The sequence below is a fragment of the Hypanus sabinus genome, chromosome 23 (genome assembly GCF_030144855.1).
Source record: "Hypanus sabinus isolate sHypSab1 chromosome 23, sHypSab1.hap1, whole genome shotgun sequence".
NCBI classification, from domain to species: Eukaryota; Metazoa; Chordata; class Chondrichthyes; order Myliobatiformes; family Dasyatidae; genus Hypanus; species Hypanus sabinus.
In genome coordinates, this window is record NC_082728.1 from 2,239,616 (window position 1) to 2,257,381 (window position 17,766).

General features: G+C 53.4%; 1 protein-coding gene across 3 annotated transcripts in view; it reads left to right on the plus strand.

Moving 5' to 3' along the window:
• The window catches only part of ankrd40 (ankyrin repeat domain 40), a 32,430-nt gene that overhangs the window by 2,117 nt on the left and 12,547 nt on the right, over positions 1-17,766 (plus strand). Inside the window, exons 2-4 of one of the 3 annotated variants that reach the window (XM_059948171.1) lie at positions 4,281-4,447; positions 6,599-6,859; positions 7,157-7,338. In XM_059948171.1, the coding sequence (XP_059804154.1) occupies positions 4,281-4,447; positions 6,599-6,859; positions 7,157-7,338 (610 nt within the window). The remainder of the gene's footprint in view (positions 1-4,280; positions 4,448-6,598; positions 6,860-7,156; positions 7,339-17,766) is intronic. The other 2 variants (XM_059948172.1, XM_059948173.1) reach the window with 2 other exon arrangements.

Below are 17,766 nucleotides of genomic sequence, written 5' to 3' on the forward strand. Positions count from 1 at the left end.
TCTTTACCAAATCAGTTCACAGGTTCTGCCACCACCCTGCTCAGTTTACATGCTCCTCCTCTCCACAAGTGTTCCACAATACCTGGCTTAGCAGTACATTCCAGAAGATGTTATCATTTAGAACTTAAACATTCTGACTTGCGTGAAAATACACCAATGGCCCAACACTAAATTAGCAGCATCACAATGCCCGTAGCCAGCCACCTTCACATCTGTACCAGGATCCATGAATCCATCTCTCTAGAAACTGCTCGGAATCAGGTTTATTATCACTGACGTATAAAACATAGAACAAAGTTCAAAGTAAATCTATTTTCAAAGTTTATATGTATATATGTGTGTGTCGGCATATACAAAATGAGATTCAGTTTCTTGTGGTGTTCAACGTAATTACAAAAAATCACAATAGAGTCAATGAAGGACGCACACAAGACTGACAAAAACCAATGTGCAAAAGAAAACAAACTGCAAATACAAAATAAATATCGAGAGCGTGAGATGAAGAGTCTTTGAAATTGAGTTCATGGGTTGTGGGAACAGTTCAGTGATGGGGCGAGTGAACTTCAGTAAAGTTATCTCCTCCATTTCAAGAGCCTGATGATTGAGAGGTAATAACTGTTCCTGAACCTGATGGTGAGAGTCTTGAGGCTCCTGTACCACCTTCGTGATGGCAGCATCGAGAAGAGAGCGTGGCCTGGGTGGTGGGAGTCTTGAGGCTCCTGTACCACCTTTGTGATGGCAGCATCGAGAAGAGAGCGTGGCCTGGGTGGTGAGGGTCTTGAGGCTCCTGTACCACCTTTGTGATGGCAGCATCGAGAAGAGAGCGTGGCCTGGGTGGTGAGGGTCTTGAGGCTCCTGTACCACCTTCGTGATGGCAGCATCGAGAAGAGAGCGTGGCCTGGGTGGTGAGGGTCTTGAGGCTCCTGTACCACTGTCGTGATGGCAGCATCGAGAAGAGAGCGTGGCCTGGGTGGTGAGGGTCTTGAGGCTCCTGTACCACCTTCGTGATGGCAGCATCGAGAAGAGAGCGTGGCCTGGGTGGTGAGGGTCTTGAGGCTCCTGTACCACTGTCGTGATGGCAGCATCGAGAACAGAGCGTGGCCTGGGTGGTGAGGGTCTTGAGGCTCCTGTACCACCTTCGTGATGGCAGCATCGAGAAGAGAGCGTGGCCTGGGTGGTGAGGGTCTTGAGGCTCCTGTACCACCTTCGTGATGGCAGCATCGAGAAGAGAGCGTGGCCTGGGTGGTGAGGGTCTTGAGGCTCCTGTACCACCTTCGTGATGGCAGCATCGAGAAGAGAGCGTGGCCTGGGTGGTGAGGGTCTTGAGGCTCCTGTACCACTGTCATGATGGCAGCATCGAGAAGAGAGCGTGGCCTGGGTGGTGGAGTTCCTGATGATGGGTGCTGCTTTCCTGCGACAGCTGTCTGTGTAAATGTGCTCAGTGATGGGGAGGGATTTACCCGTGATGGACTGGGCCATATCCACTATCTTTTGTAGGATTTTCCATTCAAAGGCATTGGTGTTTCTATACCAGGCTCTGATGCAGAGAGTCAAAATACTTTCCACTGCACATCTATAGAAGTTTGTCAAAGTTTTAGATGTCTTGCTGAATCTTTGCAAACTCTCAAGGAAATAGAGACACTACCGTACTTCCTTCGTAATTGCACTTGCGTGCTGCACCTAGGACAGGTCCTCTGAAATAATAACACTGAGGAGTTTATAATTGCCGACTCTTTCTGCTCTGATACCCCAGGACTGGCTCATGGACCTCTGATTTCCTTCGCCTGAAGTCAATAATCAGTTCCTCGGTCTTGCTGACATTGAGTAAGAGGTTGTTGTTGCACCACTCAGTCAGATTTTCAATCTCCTTCCTGTATGCTGATTCATCATCACCTTTGATTTGGCCTCCGACTATGGTGTTGTCAGAAAACTTGAATGTGACATTGGAGCTGTGCTTGGCCACACAATCATAGGTGTAAAGCGAGTAGAGCAGGGGGCTAAGCACACAGCCCTGTGGTGCTCCTGAGCTGATGAAGAGTGTGGAGGAGATGCTTTTGCCAATTCAAACTGACTGGGGTCTACAAATGAGGAAATCAAGAATTCATTTGCACACAGTGGAATTGAGGCCAAGGTCTTGAAGCTTATTGTGTCATTTCTCAGGCAGGTATTGATATGTTTCATCACTGACCTCTCAAATTATTTAATCACTGTAGATGTAAGTGCTACTGGACAACAATCATTGAGGTAGGTTACCACGTTCTTCTTGGGCACTGATATAACTGAAGCCTGCTTGAAGCAGGTGGGTTCCTCAAGAGAGCTGAAGCGAGAGGTTAAAGATCTCAGTGAACACTCCAGCCAGCTGATCATCATAGATCTTTAATACTCAAAAAGTTACCTCATCTAGGCTGGATGCTTTTCGTGGGTTCACCCTGTCTCGTCAGACTCAGACTGAAATCACAGCGTCATCAGGGGCTGTGGGAATTTGTGATTGTTCCTCCAACTTTGAGGGATCTATGGACATGGATTCCAAGATCATTCAGTTGCTCCACACTGCCTAGAACAGGGGTGTCAAACTCATTTTAGGTCACGGGCCGGATTGGGCAAAATGCAGCTTCATGCGGGCCGGATCAGTCGGGCGCGTGCGAACGCAGCTTTCATTGCCTCCGTTTTTTCAGCCTGTTCTCATGTGTCTCAGTCTCTGCTATAACTACAAAGTGTTTCACTTCACAAATTCCATTTCTTACGAAGAAGACTGCTGAGCAAGCATTATTTTTATGATCGGTATTAACTTACAATCATAGGCTTCATATCGCCGGGCCATTAATAATTAAAATAATAGATCTATCTAAAATGATCTCGCGGGCCGGATATAATTGTACGCCGGGCTGGATATGGCCCGCGGGCCTTGAGTTTGACACGTATGGCCCAGAAACCTGCCATTAACCCTGTATTGTGCCTTTAAATTCGACCCTCCAAAGTGAATCTCTTCACACTCTTCCGGGTTGAACTCCATCTGCCACCTCTCAGCCCAGCATGGCATCCTGTTAATGTCCTGTTTTAACCTACAACATCCTTCCACACTGTCCACAACTCCTCCAACCTTCGCGTTACCTGCAAATTTACTAACCCACCCCTCCACTACTTCATCCAAGTTATTTATAAAAATCACAAAGAGCAGGGGTCCCAGAACAGATCCCTGTGAAACACCACTAGTCACTGATCTCCAGCAAGAATTCACTCCCTCTACAACCACGCTCTGCCTAGTGTGAGCAAGTCAGTTCCGAAGTCATGCTGCAAAGTTTTGTTGGATCCCATGACTTTCTGGATGCGTAAGCCTAGCACGGTGAACCGTACTAAGATTCACATACTCCACATCCACTGTTCCACCTTTATCAACGTCAGGCTCCTGAGGCTCACAAAGCCATGCTGACTATCCCTAATCAGACTGAGCTTCTCCAAATGAAATAAATCCTGTCCCTAAGAATTCTCTCCATTTGTTTGCCCACCATTTACAAAAGACTCGCTGGTTTATAATTCCCAGACTTATCCCTATAATGTGATGAAATCTGTTGTTTTGTGGCAATAGTACAGTGCAAAACCTAAAAATTACAATGTTACAAAAATAAGTAGTGCAAAAAACAGAATACGAACGTTGACTGTCTGAAATCTGATGCCAGAGGGGAAGATGCTGTCCATGAATTGTTGAGGGTTAGGGTAGTAATGAGAAGAGGGCATGCCCCTGATGGCGAGGGACTTTAAAAGAACAGTACCGGTCCTTTGGCCCACAATGTTGTGCTGACATTTTCACTACCCTAAAATCAAATCCTCATTCACTCCAAAAAGAGAAGCCCCCCGGCTCACTCAAAGCTATCCTCTCCATCATTAGCAGGTGACATTTTCAGCAGTGTAATTTGCAACACAGGGTCCGCTGTGTCTCTGTATTTGAAGTCGTTGCCAGCAATGGTTCAGTGAGCCTCTGAGTTAGAAGTGGGCTCCAGTCTCGGTCCAGAGGCCAAGAGTCCTGTTTTGGTTTTGAGAGGCTTCTTTCCTGTTAGAAGTGACAACTATAAAATGCAATATTATGTCTCCTCCGAGTTGGATGTAGATGCTCCCTTTTTGTACAAATTTAGTTTTATATATGTCTACTTATAACAAGCATCGTGGGCATGCTGTGTTGACGCCAGAATGTGTGGCAACATTTGTTGGTGGGCTGTCGCCACCGTGTTCCCCCACCTACTGAATCCTCGCTCTGATTGTACCTTGTGCTGTGTTGATTGCAGGACCTGCCTACACTGGGCATGCAGACGGGGTCACCAGCACATCGTGCCTGACTTGCTGGATGCTGGGGCTGACAGTGGAATCCTCACCAGCAGAGGTGAAAGTGCGGCCCAGCTCACATCCAAACCAGAGATCAAAGCAATGTTAGGAGGTAACTGTCCCACGCTCAGTAAGTCTGATTGTCAGCCACCTCTCCTCCCTCCACAATGTATCTATCCCACTCCCCATCTGCCCAACTCCCCCCCCCCCTCCCATCGCTGTTCATTGACCCATTCTCCACTACTCTGTTGGATCCTGGTGTTTTTGTAATCCATAGGTTCGGAAGTCGACAGTGAGGCACAAAACCTGTAGGTTACGGCCGTTTATTGAGTGTTACAAGCACAGAGAAAGAAGAATGGAAAAGAGAGAGGAAGAACCCACAGCCTAATTAGGGAGAGCCAGCATGGCTTTGTGCCCGACAGGTTCTGCCTTACCAACATGATTGAGTTTTTTGACAAGGTGACAAGAGAGTTTCATGAGGGTAGGGCTGTGGATGGTGTCTACGTGGATTTTAGTAAGCTGTTTGACAAAACCCTTAATCGAGAAGCGAATTGGTTGTTTGGATTCAGAACTGGCTTGCGCAAGGAAAGCAGGGTTGCAGTTGAAGGGACTCATTCAAGCTGGAGGTCTGTAATTAGTGGGGTTCCACAGGGATCTGTACTGGGACCACTGCTGTTTGTGATGTATATAAATGACCTGGATGAAAATGTAGATGAGTTGATTAGTAAGTTTGCGGATGATACCAAGATTGGTGGAGTGTAGAAAACTGGCAAAGAATACAGCACGATGTAGATCAGTTGCAGATATGGGCAGAGAAATGGCAGATGGATCTTAACCCAGATAAATGTGAGGTGTTGCACCTTGGAAGGGCAAATGTAGGGTAACAGTACATCGTTAAGGGCAAGATCCTTCACAGTGTTGCTGAGCAGAGAGATCTTGGGATCCGAGTTCATGGCTCCTTGAAAGTGGCTGAACAGGCCGACGAGGTGGTTGAGGAGGATTACGGAATGCTTGCCTTTATTAGTCATGAGGTCAAACGTCAGGAGGTTGTAGATAGACTGATCGTGGTCCACCAATGCTGCAGGCTCGGGGGTTCAGCTCAGGGTTAACAAGCCCGACACTCTGAGTACGACAATATTCCTGAGTTTCTACCCAGGACTTGCATGACTGACATTTAGGACATTTGGGACAGCAATGAAGGTCCTCCATCTCTGTCGGTGTTCGGGATTTCCTTCATCATGTCAGTAGCTTCCTTCGGTTTTCACTACTGTCAGCCATGCAGATCCTGGGTGGAGACTCAGGAATACCGTCGTACCAACAAGGATTCTTCATTGTTGTCTCGGTAACAGTCTTGTTTGACCAGTCAGGGTTGTTATCCCTGAGCTGAACCCCCAAACCTGGAGGACCAGTGGACCACTCTCAGTCTGGCCTCTGCCCTTGACATGGCTGACCCTGCCAAGAGACACATCGTAAAGCCCTGACTCCAGCCAGCACAGCGCTCCAGGTCACTGAGGCACACAGGCCTGCGATTACTGGGAAATTCACTGAACAAGTACTGTATATAGCTGATTATATCACAATACAAGCATGCACAGGAAAGGTTAGACAAGAAGGAAAAGGATGGGGAGCAAGATACAGGAGGTGGGGAGATGAGGGAGCGAAAGTGTGAGCTGGGGTAGGGGGTGTGGTTCTCTCTGCCTATAGGTAGGGTAAATGGAAGCAAGCTTTTCCATTGAGGTGGGTGAGACGTCATAGGTTCAGGGTGAAAGGTGAAATGTTTAAGGGGACTGCGAGGAGGAGCAACTTCACCGAAGGAGAAGGTGTGGAACGAGCTGCTGCTGGAGGTGGTGGATGCAGGTTTGATTTCAACATTTAAGAGAAACGTGGATGGGAAGGATATGGAGGGCTATGGTCCAAGTATGGATCAATGGGACTAGACAGAATAACAGTTCAGCACAGACTAGATGGGCTGAATGGTCTGATTTTACGCTGTTGTACTCTATGACTCTAATTCTACACTCAAATCAACAGTCCACTAATCCTATCCCAAAGCCCCTTCACTGTCTGTCAAACCCTATCCCACTCATCCTCCTGAATCTCCCCTGGCCCAAATTCCCAGGTTTATTGGTCACCTTTTGCTCTGCCTCTAGCCCCCCCCCCCCATCTCACTCTCCCTCCCTCCCTTTCCACTTCCCCCTTGCTCACAAGCCTGGCTGAAGGAGGACAATATGGGAGGATACGTGTGTGTGAAAGGTTCTCACTGCAGTGTTCTCCCCCACAGTCGATGAGGACCCAGGGCCGGCAGTGAACGGACATACGGAGCTTCCAATCGTTCCTAACTACCTGGCTAACCCACCCCTTCCAATCCTGGAGAGCCGGAGGGGCTACAGCTCTAGCCCAGGCACCGGTTCACCGGCTCCCACTGCCCACATGCAGCCAGTCCCCACCGTCACACACCCTGCACCGGTGTTGGTGCCGGCAGTGAGCTCTGCCCAGTCCCAGCCGCTCTTCTGGATGGGAGCCCTGCCTGGAAGTGAGCAAGGTAAGTGGGGCAGGGTGGAGGAGGTGGGGAGGAGAGGTAGGAGGAGGGAGTGAAGGTGCGAGCTGGGGTCAGGGAGCGAGGTTCTCTCTGCTTTCTGGAGACTTGTGTGAGTTGGCTGCTCACATTGGTGTCACAGTGACAGAGCTGTGTATGATGTACTGTGACAGAATCCTCACTCACCTGCCACCATCTCCCCCGTCAGCCGCAGTTCCACTTGCCGGCCTCGAACCCTTCATCGTGAACCGCGGTCACACCCACAACAGATGCCATGTACACCCTGTTACCTCTTCCCCACAGAGCTGGTGCTGAAAGTTCGACTCCACAACCCGGCAGCCGAGCGTAACGACTTCATCGAGGTGGAGCTGGATCGCAGAGAACTGACATACCAAGCACTGCTCAGGGTCACTTGTCAGGAGCTGGGAATTGGCCCGGAAAGAGTGGAGAGGATCCGGAAACTACCCAACACACTGCTGAGGAAGGTACTACACTGAGCAGAATGGTGCGGCAGACACAGAGCTCACACAGAAACAGACCCCGTCCCTCACTGACACAGACACTAACACCACCCCTCACTGACACAGACACTAACACCACCCCTCACTGACACAGACACCGACACCGTCCCTCACTGACACAGACACCGACACCATCTCTCACTGACACAGACACCGACACCGTCTCTCACCGACACCGTCTCTCACTGACACAGACACCGACACCGTCTCTCACTGACACAGACACTGACACCGTCCCTCACTGACACAGACACTGACACCGTCCCTCACTGACACAGACACTGACACCATCCCTCACTCACACAGACACTGACACCATCCCTCACTCACACAGACACCGACACCGTCCCTCACTGACAGAGACACCGACACCGTCCCTCACTGACACAGACACCGACACCATCTCTCACTGACACAGACACCGACACCGTCCCTCACTGACACAGACACCGACACCATCTCTCACTGACACAGACACTGACACCGTCCCTCACTGACACAGACACTGACACCGTCCCTCACTGACACAGACACTGACACCGTCCCTCACTGACAGAGACACCATCCCTCACTGACACAGACACCGACACCATCCCTCACTGACACAGACACCGACACCGTCCCTCACTGACACAGACACCGACACCGTCCCTCACTGACACAGACACTGACACCGTCCCTCACTGGCACAGACACCGACACCGTCTCTCACTGACACAGACACCGACACCGTCTCTCACCGACACAGACACCGACACCGTCTCTCACTGACACAGAAACAGACCCCGTCCCTCACTGACACAGACACTAACACCACCCCTCACTGACACAGACACCATCCCTCACTGACACAGACACCGACACCGTCCCTCACTGACACAGACACCGACACCGTCCCTCACTGACACAGACACCGACACCGTCTCTCACTGACACAGACACCGACACCGTCTCTCACTGACACAGACACCGACACCGTCCCTCACTGACACAGACACAGGCACCATCCGTCACTGACACAGACACCGACACCGTCCCTCACTCACACAGACACCATCCCTCACTCACACAGACACTGTCCCTCACTGACACAGACACCAACCCCGTCCCTCACTGACACTGACACCAACACTGTCCCTCACTGACACTGACACCAACACCGTCCCTCATTGACACAGACACTAACACCATCCCTCACTGACACTGACACCAACACTGTCCCTCACTGACACAGACACCAACCCCGTCCCTCACTGACACAGACACTGACACCATCCGTCACTGACACAGACACCGACACCGTCCCTCACTCACACAGACACCATCCCTCACTCACACAGACACTGTCCCTCACTGACACAGACACCATCCCTCACTCACACAGACCCTGTCCCTCACTCACACAGACCCTGTCCCTCACTGACAGAGACACTGACACTATCCCTCACTCACACAGACACCATCCCTCACTGACACAGACACCGACACCGTCCCTCACTGACACAGACACTGACACCATCCCTCACTCACACAGACACCGACACCATCCCTCACTGACACAGACACCGACACCGTCCCTCACTGACACAGACACTGACACCATCCCTCACTGACACAGACACCGACACCGTCCCTCACTGACACAGACACTGACACCGTCCCTCACTGACACAGACACTGACACCATCTCTCACTCACACTGACACCATCCCTCACTGACACAGACACCGACACCGTCCGTCACTGACACAGACACTGACACCATCCCTCACTGACACCGTCCCTCACTCACACAGACACCGACACCGTCCCTCACTGACACAGACACCGACACCGTCCCTCACTCACACAGACACCGACACCATCCCTCACTCACACTGTCCCTCACTGATACAGACACCGACACCGTCCCTCACTGACACAGACACCGACACCGTCCCTCACTGACACAGACACCGACACCGTCCCTCACCGACACCGACACCGTCCCTCACTGACACAGACACCGACACCATCCCTCACTGACACCGTCCCTCACTGACACAGACACCGACACCGTCTCTCACCGACACCGTCTCTCACTGACACAGACACCGACACCGTCTCTCACTGACACAGACACTGACACCATCCCTCACTGACACAGACACTAACACCATCCCTCACTGACAGACACTGACACCGTCCCTCACTGACACAGACACCGACACCATCCCTCACTGACACAGACACTAACACCACCCCTCACTGACACAGACACTGACACCGTCTCTCACCGACACAGACACCGACACCGTCCCTCACTGACACAGAAACAGACCCCGTCCCTCACTGACACAGACACTAACACCACCCCTCACTGACACAGACACTGACACCGTCTCTCACCGACACCGTCTCTCACTGACACAGACACCGACACCGTCCCTCACTGACACAGACACCGACACCGTCCCTCACTCACACAGACACCGACACCATCCCTCACTGACAGACACCGACACCATCCCTCACTGACACAGGCACCGACACCGTCCCTCACTGACACAGACACCGACACCGTCCCTCACTGACACAGACACCATCACTCACTGACACAGACACCATCCCTCACTGACACAGACACTGACACCATCCCTCACTGACACCGTCCCTCACTGATACAGACACCATCCCTCACTGACACAGACACGGACACCGTCCCTCACTGACACAGACACCGACACCGTCCCTCACTGACAGACACCGACACCGTCTCTCACCGACACCGTCTCTCACTGACACAGACACCGACACCGTCTCTCACTGACACAGACACTGACACCATCCCTCACTGACACAGACACTAACACCACCCCTCACTGACACAGACACTGACACCGTCTCTCACCGACACAGACACCGACACCGTCCCTCACTGACAGAGACCGACACCGTCTCTCACCGACACCGTCTCTCACTGACACAGACACCGACACCGTCTCTCACTGACACAGACACTGACACCGACACTGACACCATCCCTCACTGACACAGACACTAACACCACCCCTCACTGACACAGACACTGACACCGTCCCTCACTGACACAGACACCGACACCGTCCCTCACTGACACAGACACCGACACCGTCCCTCACTGACACAGACACCGACACCGTCCCTCACTGACACCGTCTCTCACCGACACAGACACTGACACCGTCCCTCACTGACACAGAAACAGACCCCGTCCCTCACTGACACAGACACTAACACCACCCCTCACTGACACAGACACTGACACCGTCTCTCACCGACACCGTCTCTCACTGACACAGACACCGACACCGTCCCTCACTGACACAGACACCGACACCGTCTCTCACTGACAGACACCGACACCATCCCTCACTGACACAGACACCCACACCGTCCATCACTGACACAGACACCGACACCGTCCCTCACTGACAGACACCGACACCATCCCTCACTGACACAGACACCGACACCGTCCCTCACTGACAGACACCGACACCGTCCCTCACTGACACAGACACCGACACCGTCCCTCACTGACACAGACACCGACACCATCCCTCACTCACACAGACACCGACACCATCCCTCACTGACAGACACCGACACCATCCCTCACTGACACAGACACCGACACCGTCCCTCACTGACACAGACACCGACACCGTCCCTCACTGACACAGACACCGACACCATCCCTCACTGACACAGACACTGACACCATCCCTCACTGACACCGTCCCTCACTGATACAGACACCATCCCTCACTGACACAGACACTGACACCATCCCTCACTGACACCGTCCCTCACTGATACAGACACCATCCCTCACTGACACAGACACCGACACCATCCCTCACTGACACAGACACTGACACCATCCCTCACTGACACCGTCCCTCACTGATACAGACACCATCCCTCACTGACACAGACACCGACACCATCCCTCACTGACACAGACACTGACACCATCCCTCACTGACACCGTCCCTCACTGATACAGACACCATCCCTCACTGACACAGACACGGACACCGTCCCTCACTGACACAGACACCGACACCATCCCTCACCGACACAGACACTGACACAGACACAGACACCATCCCTCACTGACACAGACACGGACACCGTCCCTCACTGACACAGACACTGACACCTTCCCTCACTGACACAGACACGGACACCGTCCCTCACTGACACAGACACGGACACCGTCCCTCACTGACACAGACACCGACACCGTCCCTCACTGACACAGACACGGACACCGTCCCTCACTGACACAGACACCGACACCGTCCCTCACTGACACAGACACCGTCTCTCACTGACACAGACACCGACACCGTCCCTCACTGACACAGACACCGACACCGTCCCTCACTGACACCGTCCCTCACTGACACAGACACTGACACCGTCCCTCACTGACACAGACACCGACACCGTCCCTCACTCACACAGACACCCACACCGTCCCTCACTGACACCGTCCCTCACTGACACAGACACTGACACCGTCCCTCACTGACACAGACACTCACACCGTCCCTCACTGACACAGACACCGACACCGTCCCTCACTGACACAGACACCGACACCATCCCTCACTGACACAGACACCATCCCTCACTGACACAGACACCATCCCTCACTCACACAGACACCATCTGACACAGACACCATCCCTCACTCACACAGATACTGTCCCTCACTCACAGACACCATCCCTCACTCACACAGACACCGTCCCTCACTGACACAGACCCCTCCCTCAATGACACAGACACCATCCCTCACTCACACAGACACTGACACCATCCCTCATTGACACAGATAGAGACACTGTCCCTCACTGACACAGCCACCGACACTGTCCCTCACTGACACAGACACCGACACCATCGCTCACTGACACAGACACCGACACCGTCCGTCACTGACACAGACACTGACACCGTCCCTCACTGACACAGACACAGGCACCATCCCTCACTGACACAGACACCGACACCGTCTCTCACTGACACCGACACCAACACCGTCTCTCACTGACACAGACACTAACACCACCCCTCACTGACACAGACACAGGCACCATCCCTCACTCACACAGATACTGTCCCTCACTCACAGACACCGTCCCTCACTCACACAGACACCGACACCATCCCTCACTGACACAGACACTGACACCGTCCCTCACTGACACAGACACAGGCACCATCCCTCACTGACACAGACACCGACACCGTCCCTCACTGACACCGACACCAACACCGTCTCTCACTGACACAGACACTAACACCACCCCTCACTGACACAGACACAGGCACCATCCCTCACTCACACAGATACTGTCCCTCACTCACAGACACCGTCCCTCACTGACACCGACACCGTCCCTCACTGACAGAGACACAGGCACCATCCCTCACTCACACAGATACTGTCCCTCACTCACACAGACACAGGCACCATCCCTCACTCACACAGATACTGTCCCTCACTCACAGACACCGTCCCTCACTGACACAGACACCGACACCGTCCCTCACTGACAGAGACACTGACACCATCCCTCATCACACAGACACATACACTGTCCCTCACTCACACAGACACCATCCCTCACTCACACAGATACTGTCCCTCACTCACAGACACCGTCCCTCACTGACACAGACACCGACACCGTCCCTCACTCACACAGACCCCATCCCTCACTGACACTGACACAATCCCTCACTGACACAGACACTGACACTATCCCTCACTCACATCGTCCCTCACTGACACAGACACCATCCCTCACTGACACCATCCGTCACTGACACAGACACCAACACCGTCCCTCACTCACACAGACACCATCCCTCACTGACACCATCCGTCACTGACACAGACACCAACACCGTCCCTCACTCACACAGACCCCATCCCTCACTGACACTGACACCAACACCGTCCCTCACTCACACAGACACCATCCCTCACTGACACAGACACCGACACCGTCCCTCACTCACACAGACACCATCACTCACTGACACAGACACCAACACCGTCTCTGACTGACACAGACACTGACACCATCCCTCACTCACACAGATACTGTCCCTCACTCACAGACACCATCCCTCACTCACACAGACACCGTCCCTCACTGACACAGACCCCTCCCTCAATGACACAGACACCATCTCTCACTCACACAGACACTGACACCATCCCTCATTGACACAGATAGAGACACCGTCCCTCACTGACACAGCCACCGACACCGTCCCTCACTGACACAGACACCGACACCGTCCCTCACTGACACAGACACCGACACCATCCCTCACTGACACAGACACCATCCCTCACTCACACAGACACCGACACCGTCCCTCATCACACAGACACCGACACTGTCCCTCACTCACACAGACACAGGCACCATCCCTCACTCACACAGATACTGTCCCTCACTCACAGACACCGTCCCTCACTGACACCGACACCGTCCCTCACTGACAGAGACACTGACACCATCCCTCATCACACAGACACATACACTGTCCCTCACTCACACAGACACCATCCCTCACTCACACAGACACAGGCACCATCCCTCACTGACACAGACACCATCCCTCACTCACACAGATACTGTCCCTCACTCACAGACACCGTCCCTCACTCACACAGACCCCATCCCTCACTGACACAGACACTGACACCATCCCTCACTCACATCGTCCCTCACTGACACAGACACCATCCCTCACTGACACCATCCGTCACTGACACAGACACCGACACCGTCCCTCACTCACACAGACACCATCCCTCACTGACACCATCCGTCACTGACACAGACACCAACACCGTCCCTCACTCACACAGACACCATCCCTCACTGACACAGACACCGACACCGTCCCTCACTCACACAGACACCATCCCTCACTGACACAGACACTGACACCGTCTCTCACTGACACAGACACCGACACCATCCCTCACTGACACAGACACCGACACCGTCCCTCACTGACACAGACACCGACACCGTCCCTCACTGACTCAGACACCGACACCGTCTCTCACTGACACAGACACTAACACTGTCCCTCATTGACACAGACTCCGACACCGTCCCTCACTGACACAGATACAGACACCATCCCTCACTGACACTGACACCAACACCGTCCCTCATTGACACTGACACCAACACCGTCTCTCACTGACACAGACACCAACCCCGTCCCTCACTGACACAGACACTGACACCATCTCTCACTGACACAGATAAGGACACCATCCCTCACTCACACAGACACTGTCCCTCAGTCACACAGACACCATCCCTCACTCACACAGACACTGTCCCTCACTGACACAGACACCATCCCTCACTCACACAGACCCTGTCCCTCACTCACACAGACCCTGTCCCTCACTGACAGAGACACTGACACTATCCCTCACTCACACAGACACCATCCCTCACTGACACCGACACCATCCCTCACTCACACAGTCACTGTCCCTCACAGACACCGACTCCATCCCTCACTGACACAGACACCGACACCGTCCCTCACTGACACAGACACCGACACCGTCTCTCACCGACACCGTCTCTCACTGACACAGACACCGACACCGTCCCTCACTGACACAGACACTGACACCATCCGTCACTGACACAGACACCGACACCGTCCCTCACTGGCACAGACACCGACACCGTCCCTCACTCACACAGACACCATCCCTCACTGACACAGACACCGACACCGTCCCTCACTGACACAGACACCGACACCATCCTTCACTGACACAGACACCGACACCTTCCCTCACTGACACAGACACAATCCCTCACAGACACCGTTCTTCACTCACACAGACACCGACACCGTCTCTCACTGACACAGACACTCACACCGTCCCTCACTCACACAGACACCATCCCTCACTGACACCGTCCCTCACTGACACAGACACCGTCCCTCACTGACACAGACACTGACACCATCCCTCACTGACACAGACACCGACACCGTCCCTCACTGACACAGACACTGACACCTTCCCTCACTGACAGAGACACTGACACTGTCCCTCACTGACACCGTCCCTCACTGACACAGACACCGTCCCTCACTGACACAGACACTGACACCGTCCCTCACTGACAGAGACACCGACACTGTCCCTCACTGACACAGATACAGACCCCGTCCCTCACTGACACAGACACCGTCCCTCACTGATACAGACACCGACACCATCCCTCACTGACACAGACATTGACACCATCCCTCACTGACACCGTCCCTCACTGATACAGACACCGTCCCTCACTGACACAGACACCGTCCCTCACTGATACAGACACCGACACCATCCCTCACTGACAGACACCGACACCGTCCCTCACTGACAGACACCGACACCATCCCTCACTGACACAGACACCGACACCGTCCCTCACTCACACCGTCCCTCACTGACACAGACACTAACACCACCCCTCACTGACACAGACACTGACACCGTCCCTCACTGACTCTATCCCTCACTGACACAGACACTGACACCATCCCTCACTGACTCTATCCCTCACTGACACAGACACCATCCCTCACTGACTCTATCCCTCACTGACACAGACACCATCCCTCACTGACTCTATCCCTCACTGACACAGACACTGACACCGTCCCTCACTGACTCTATCCCTCACTGACACAGACACCATCCCTCACTGACTCTATCCCTCACTGACACAGACACCATCCCTCACTGACTCTATCCCTCACTGACACAGACACCGACACCGTCTCTCACTGACACAGACACTGACACCATCCCTCACTGACACAGACACTGACACCATCTCTCACTCACACAGACCCCATCCCTCACTGACACAGACACTGACACCATCCCTCATTCACACAGACACAGACACCGTCCCTCACTGACACAGACCCCTCCCTCAATGACACAGACACCATCCCTCATTCACACAGACACTGACACCATCCCTCATTGACACAGATAGAGACACCGTCCCTCACTGACACAGACTCCATCCCTCACTGACAGACACTGACACCGTCCCTCATCACACAGACACATACACTGTCCCTCACTCACACAGACACACGCACCATCCCTCACTCACTCAGATACTGTCCCTCACTCACAGACACCGTCCCTCACTGACACAGACACTTGACACTATCCCACACTGACACAGACCCTTCCCTCAATGACACTGACACCATCCCTCACTCACACAGACACAGACACCGTCCCTCACTGACACAGACACCGACACCGTCCCTCACTGACACAGACACTGACACCGTCCCTCACTCACACAGACACCATCCGTCACTGACACAGACACCATCCCTCACTGACTCTATCCCTCACTGACACAGACACTGACACCGTCCCTCACTGACACAGACACTGACACCGTCCCTCACTCACACTGACACCATCCGTCATTGACACAGACACCATCCCTCACTGACTCTATCCCTCACTGACACAGACACCGACACCGTCCCTCACTGACACAGACACCAACACCATCCCTCACTGACAGACACCGACACCGTCCCTCACTGACACAGACACCGACACCGTCCCTCACTGACAGACACCGACACCGTCCCTCACTGACACAGACACCGACACCGTCCCTCACTGACACAGACTCCATCCCTCACTGACACAGACACTGACACCGTCTCTCACTGACACAGACTCTAACACCGTCCCTCACTGACACAGACACCGACACCGTCCCTCACTGACACAGACTCCGTCCCTCACTGACACCGTCCCTCACTGACACAGACACCGACACCGTCTCTCACTGACACAGACACTAACACCGTCCCTCACTGACAGACACCGACACCGTCCCTCACTGACACAGACACCGACACCGTCTCTCACTGACACAGACACTGACACCGTCCCTCACTCACACAGACACCGACACCGTCCCTCACTGACAGACACCGACACCGTCCCTCACTGACACAGACACTGACACCGTCCCTCATCACACAGACACATACACTGTCCCTCACTCACACAGACACACGCACCATCCCTCACTCACTCAGATACTGTCCCTCACTCACAGACACCGTCCCTCACTGACACAGACACTTGACACTATCCCACACTGACACAGACCCTTCCCTCAATGACACTGACACCATCCCTCACTCACACAGACACCGACACCATCTCTCACTGACACAGACACCGACACCATCCCTCACTGACAGACACCGACACCGTCCCTCACTGACACAGACACTGACACCGTC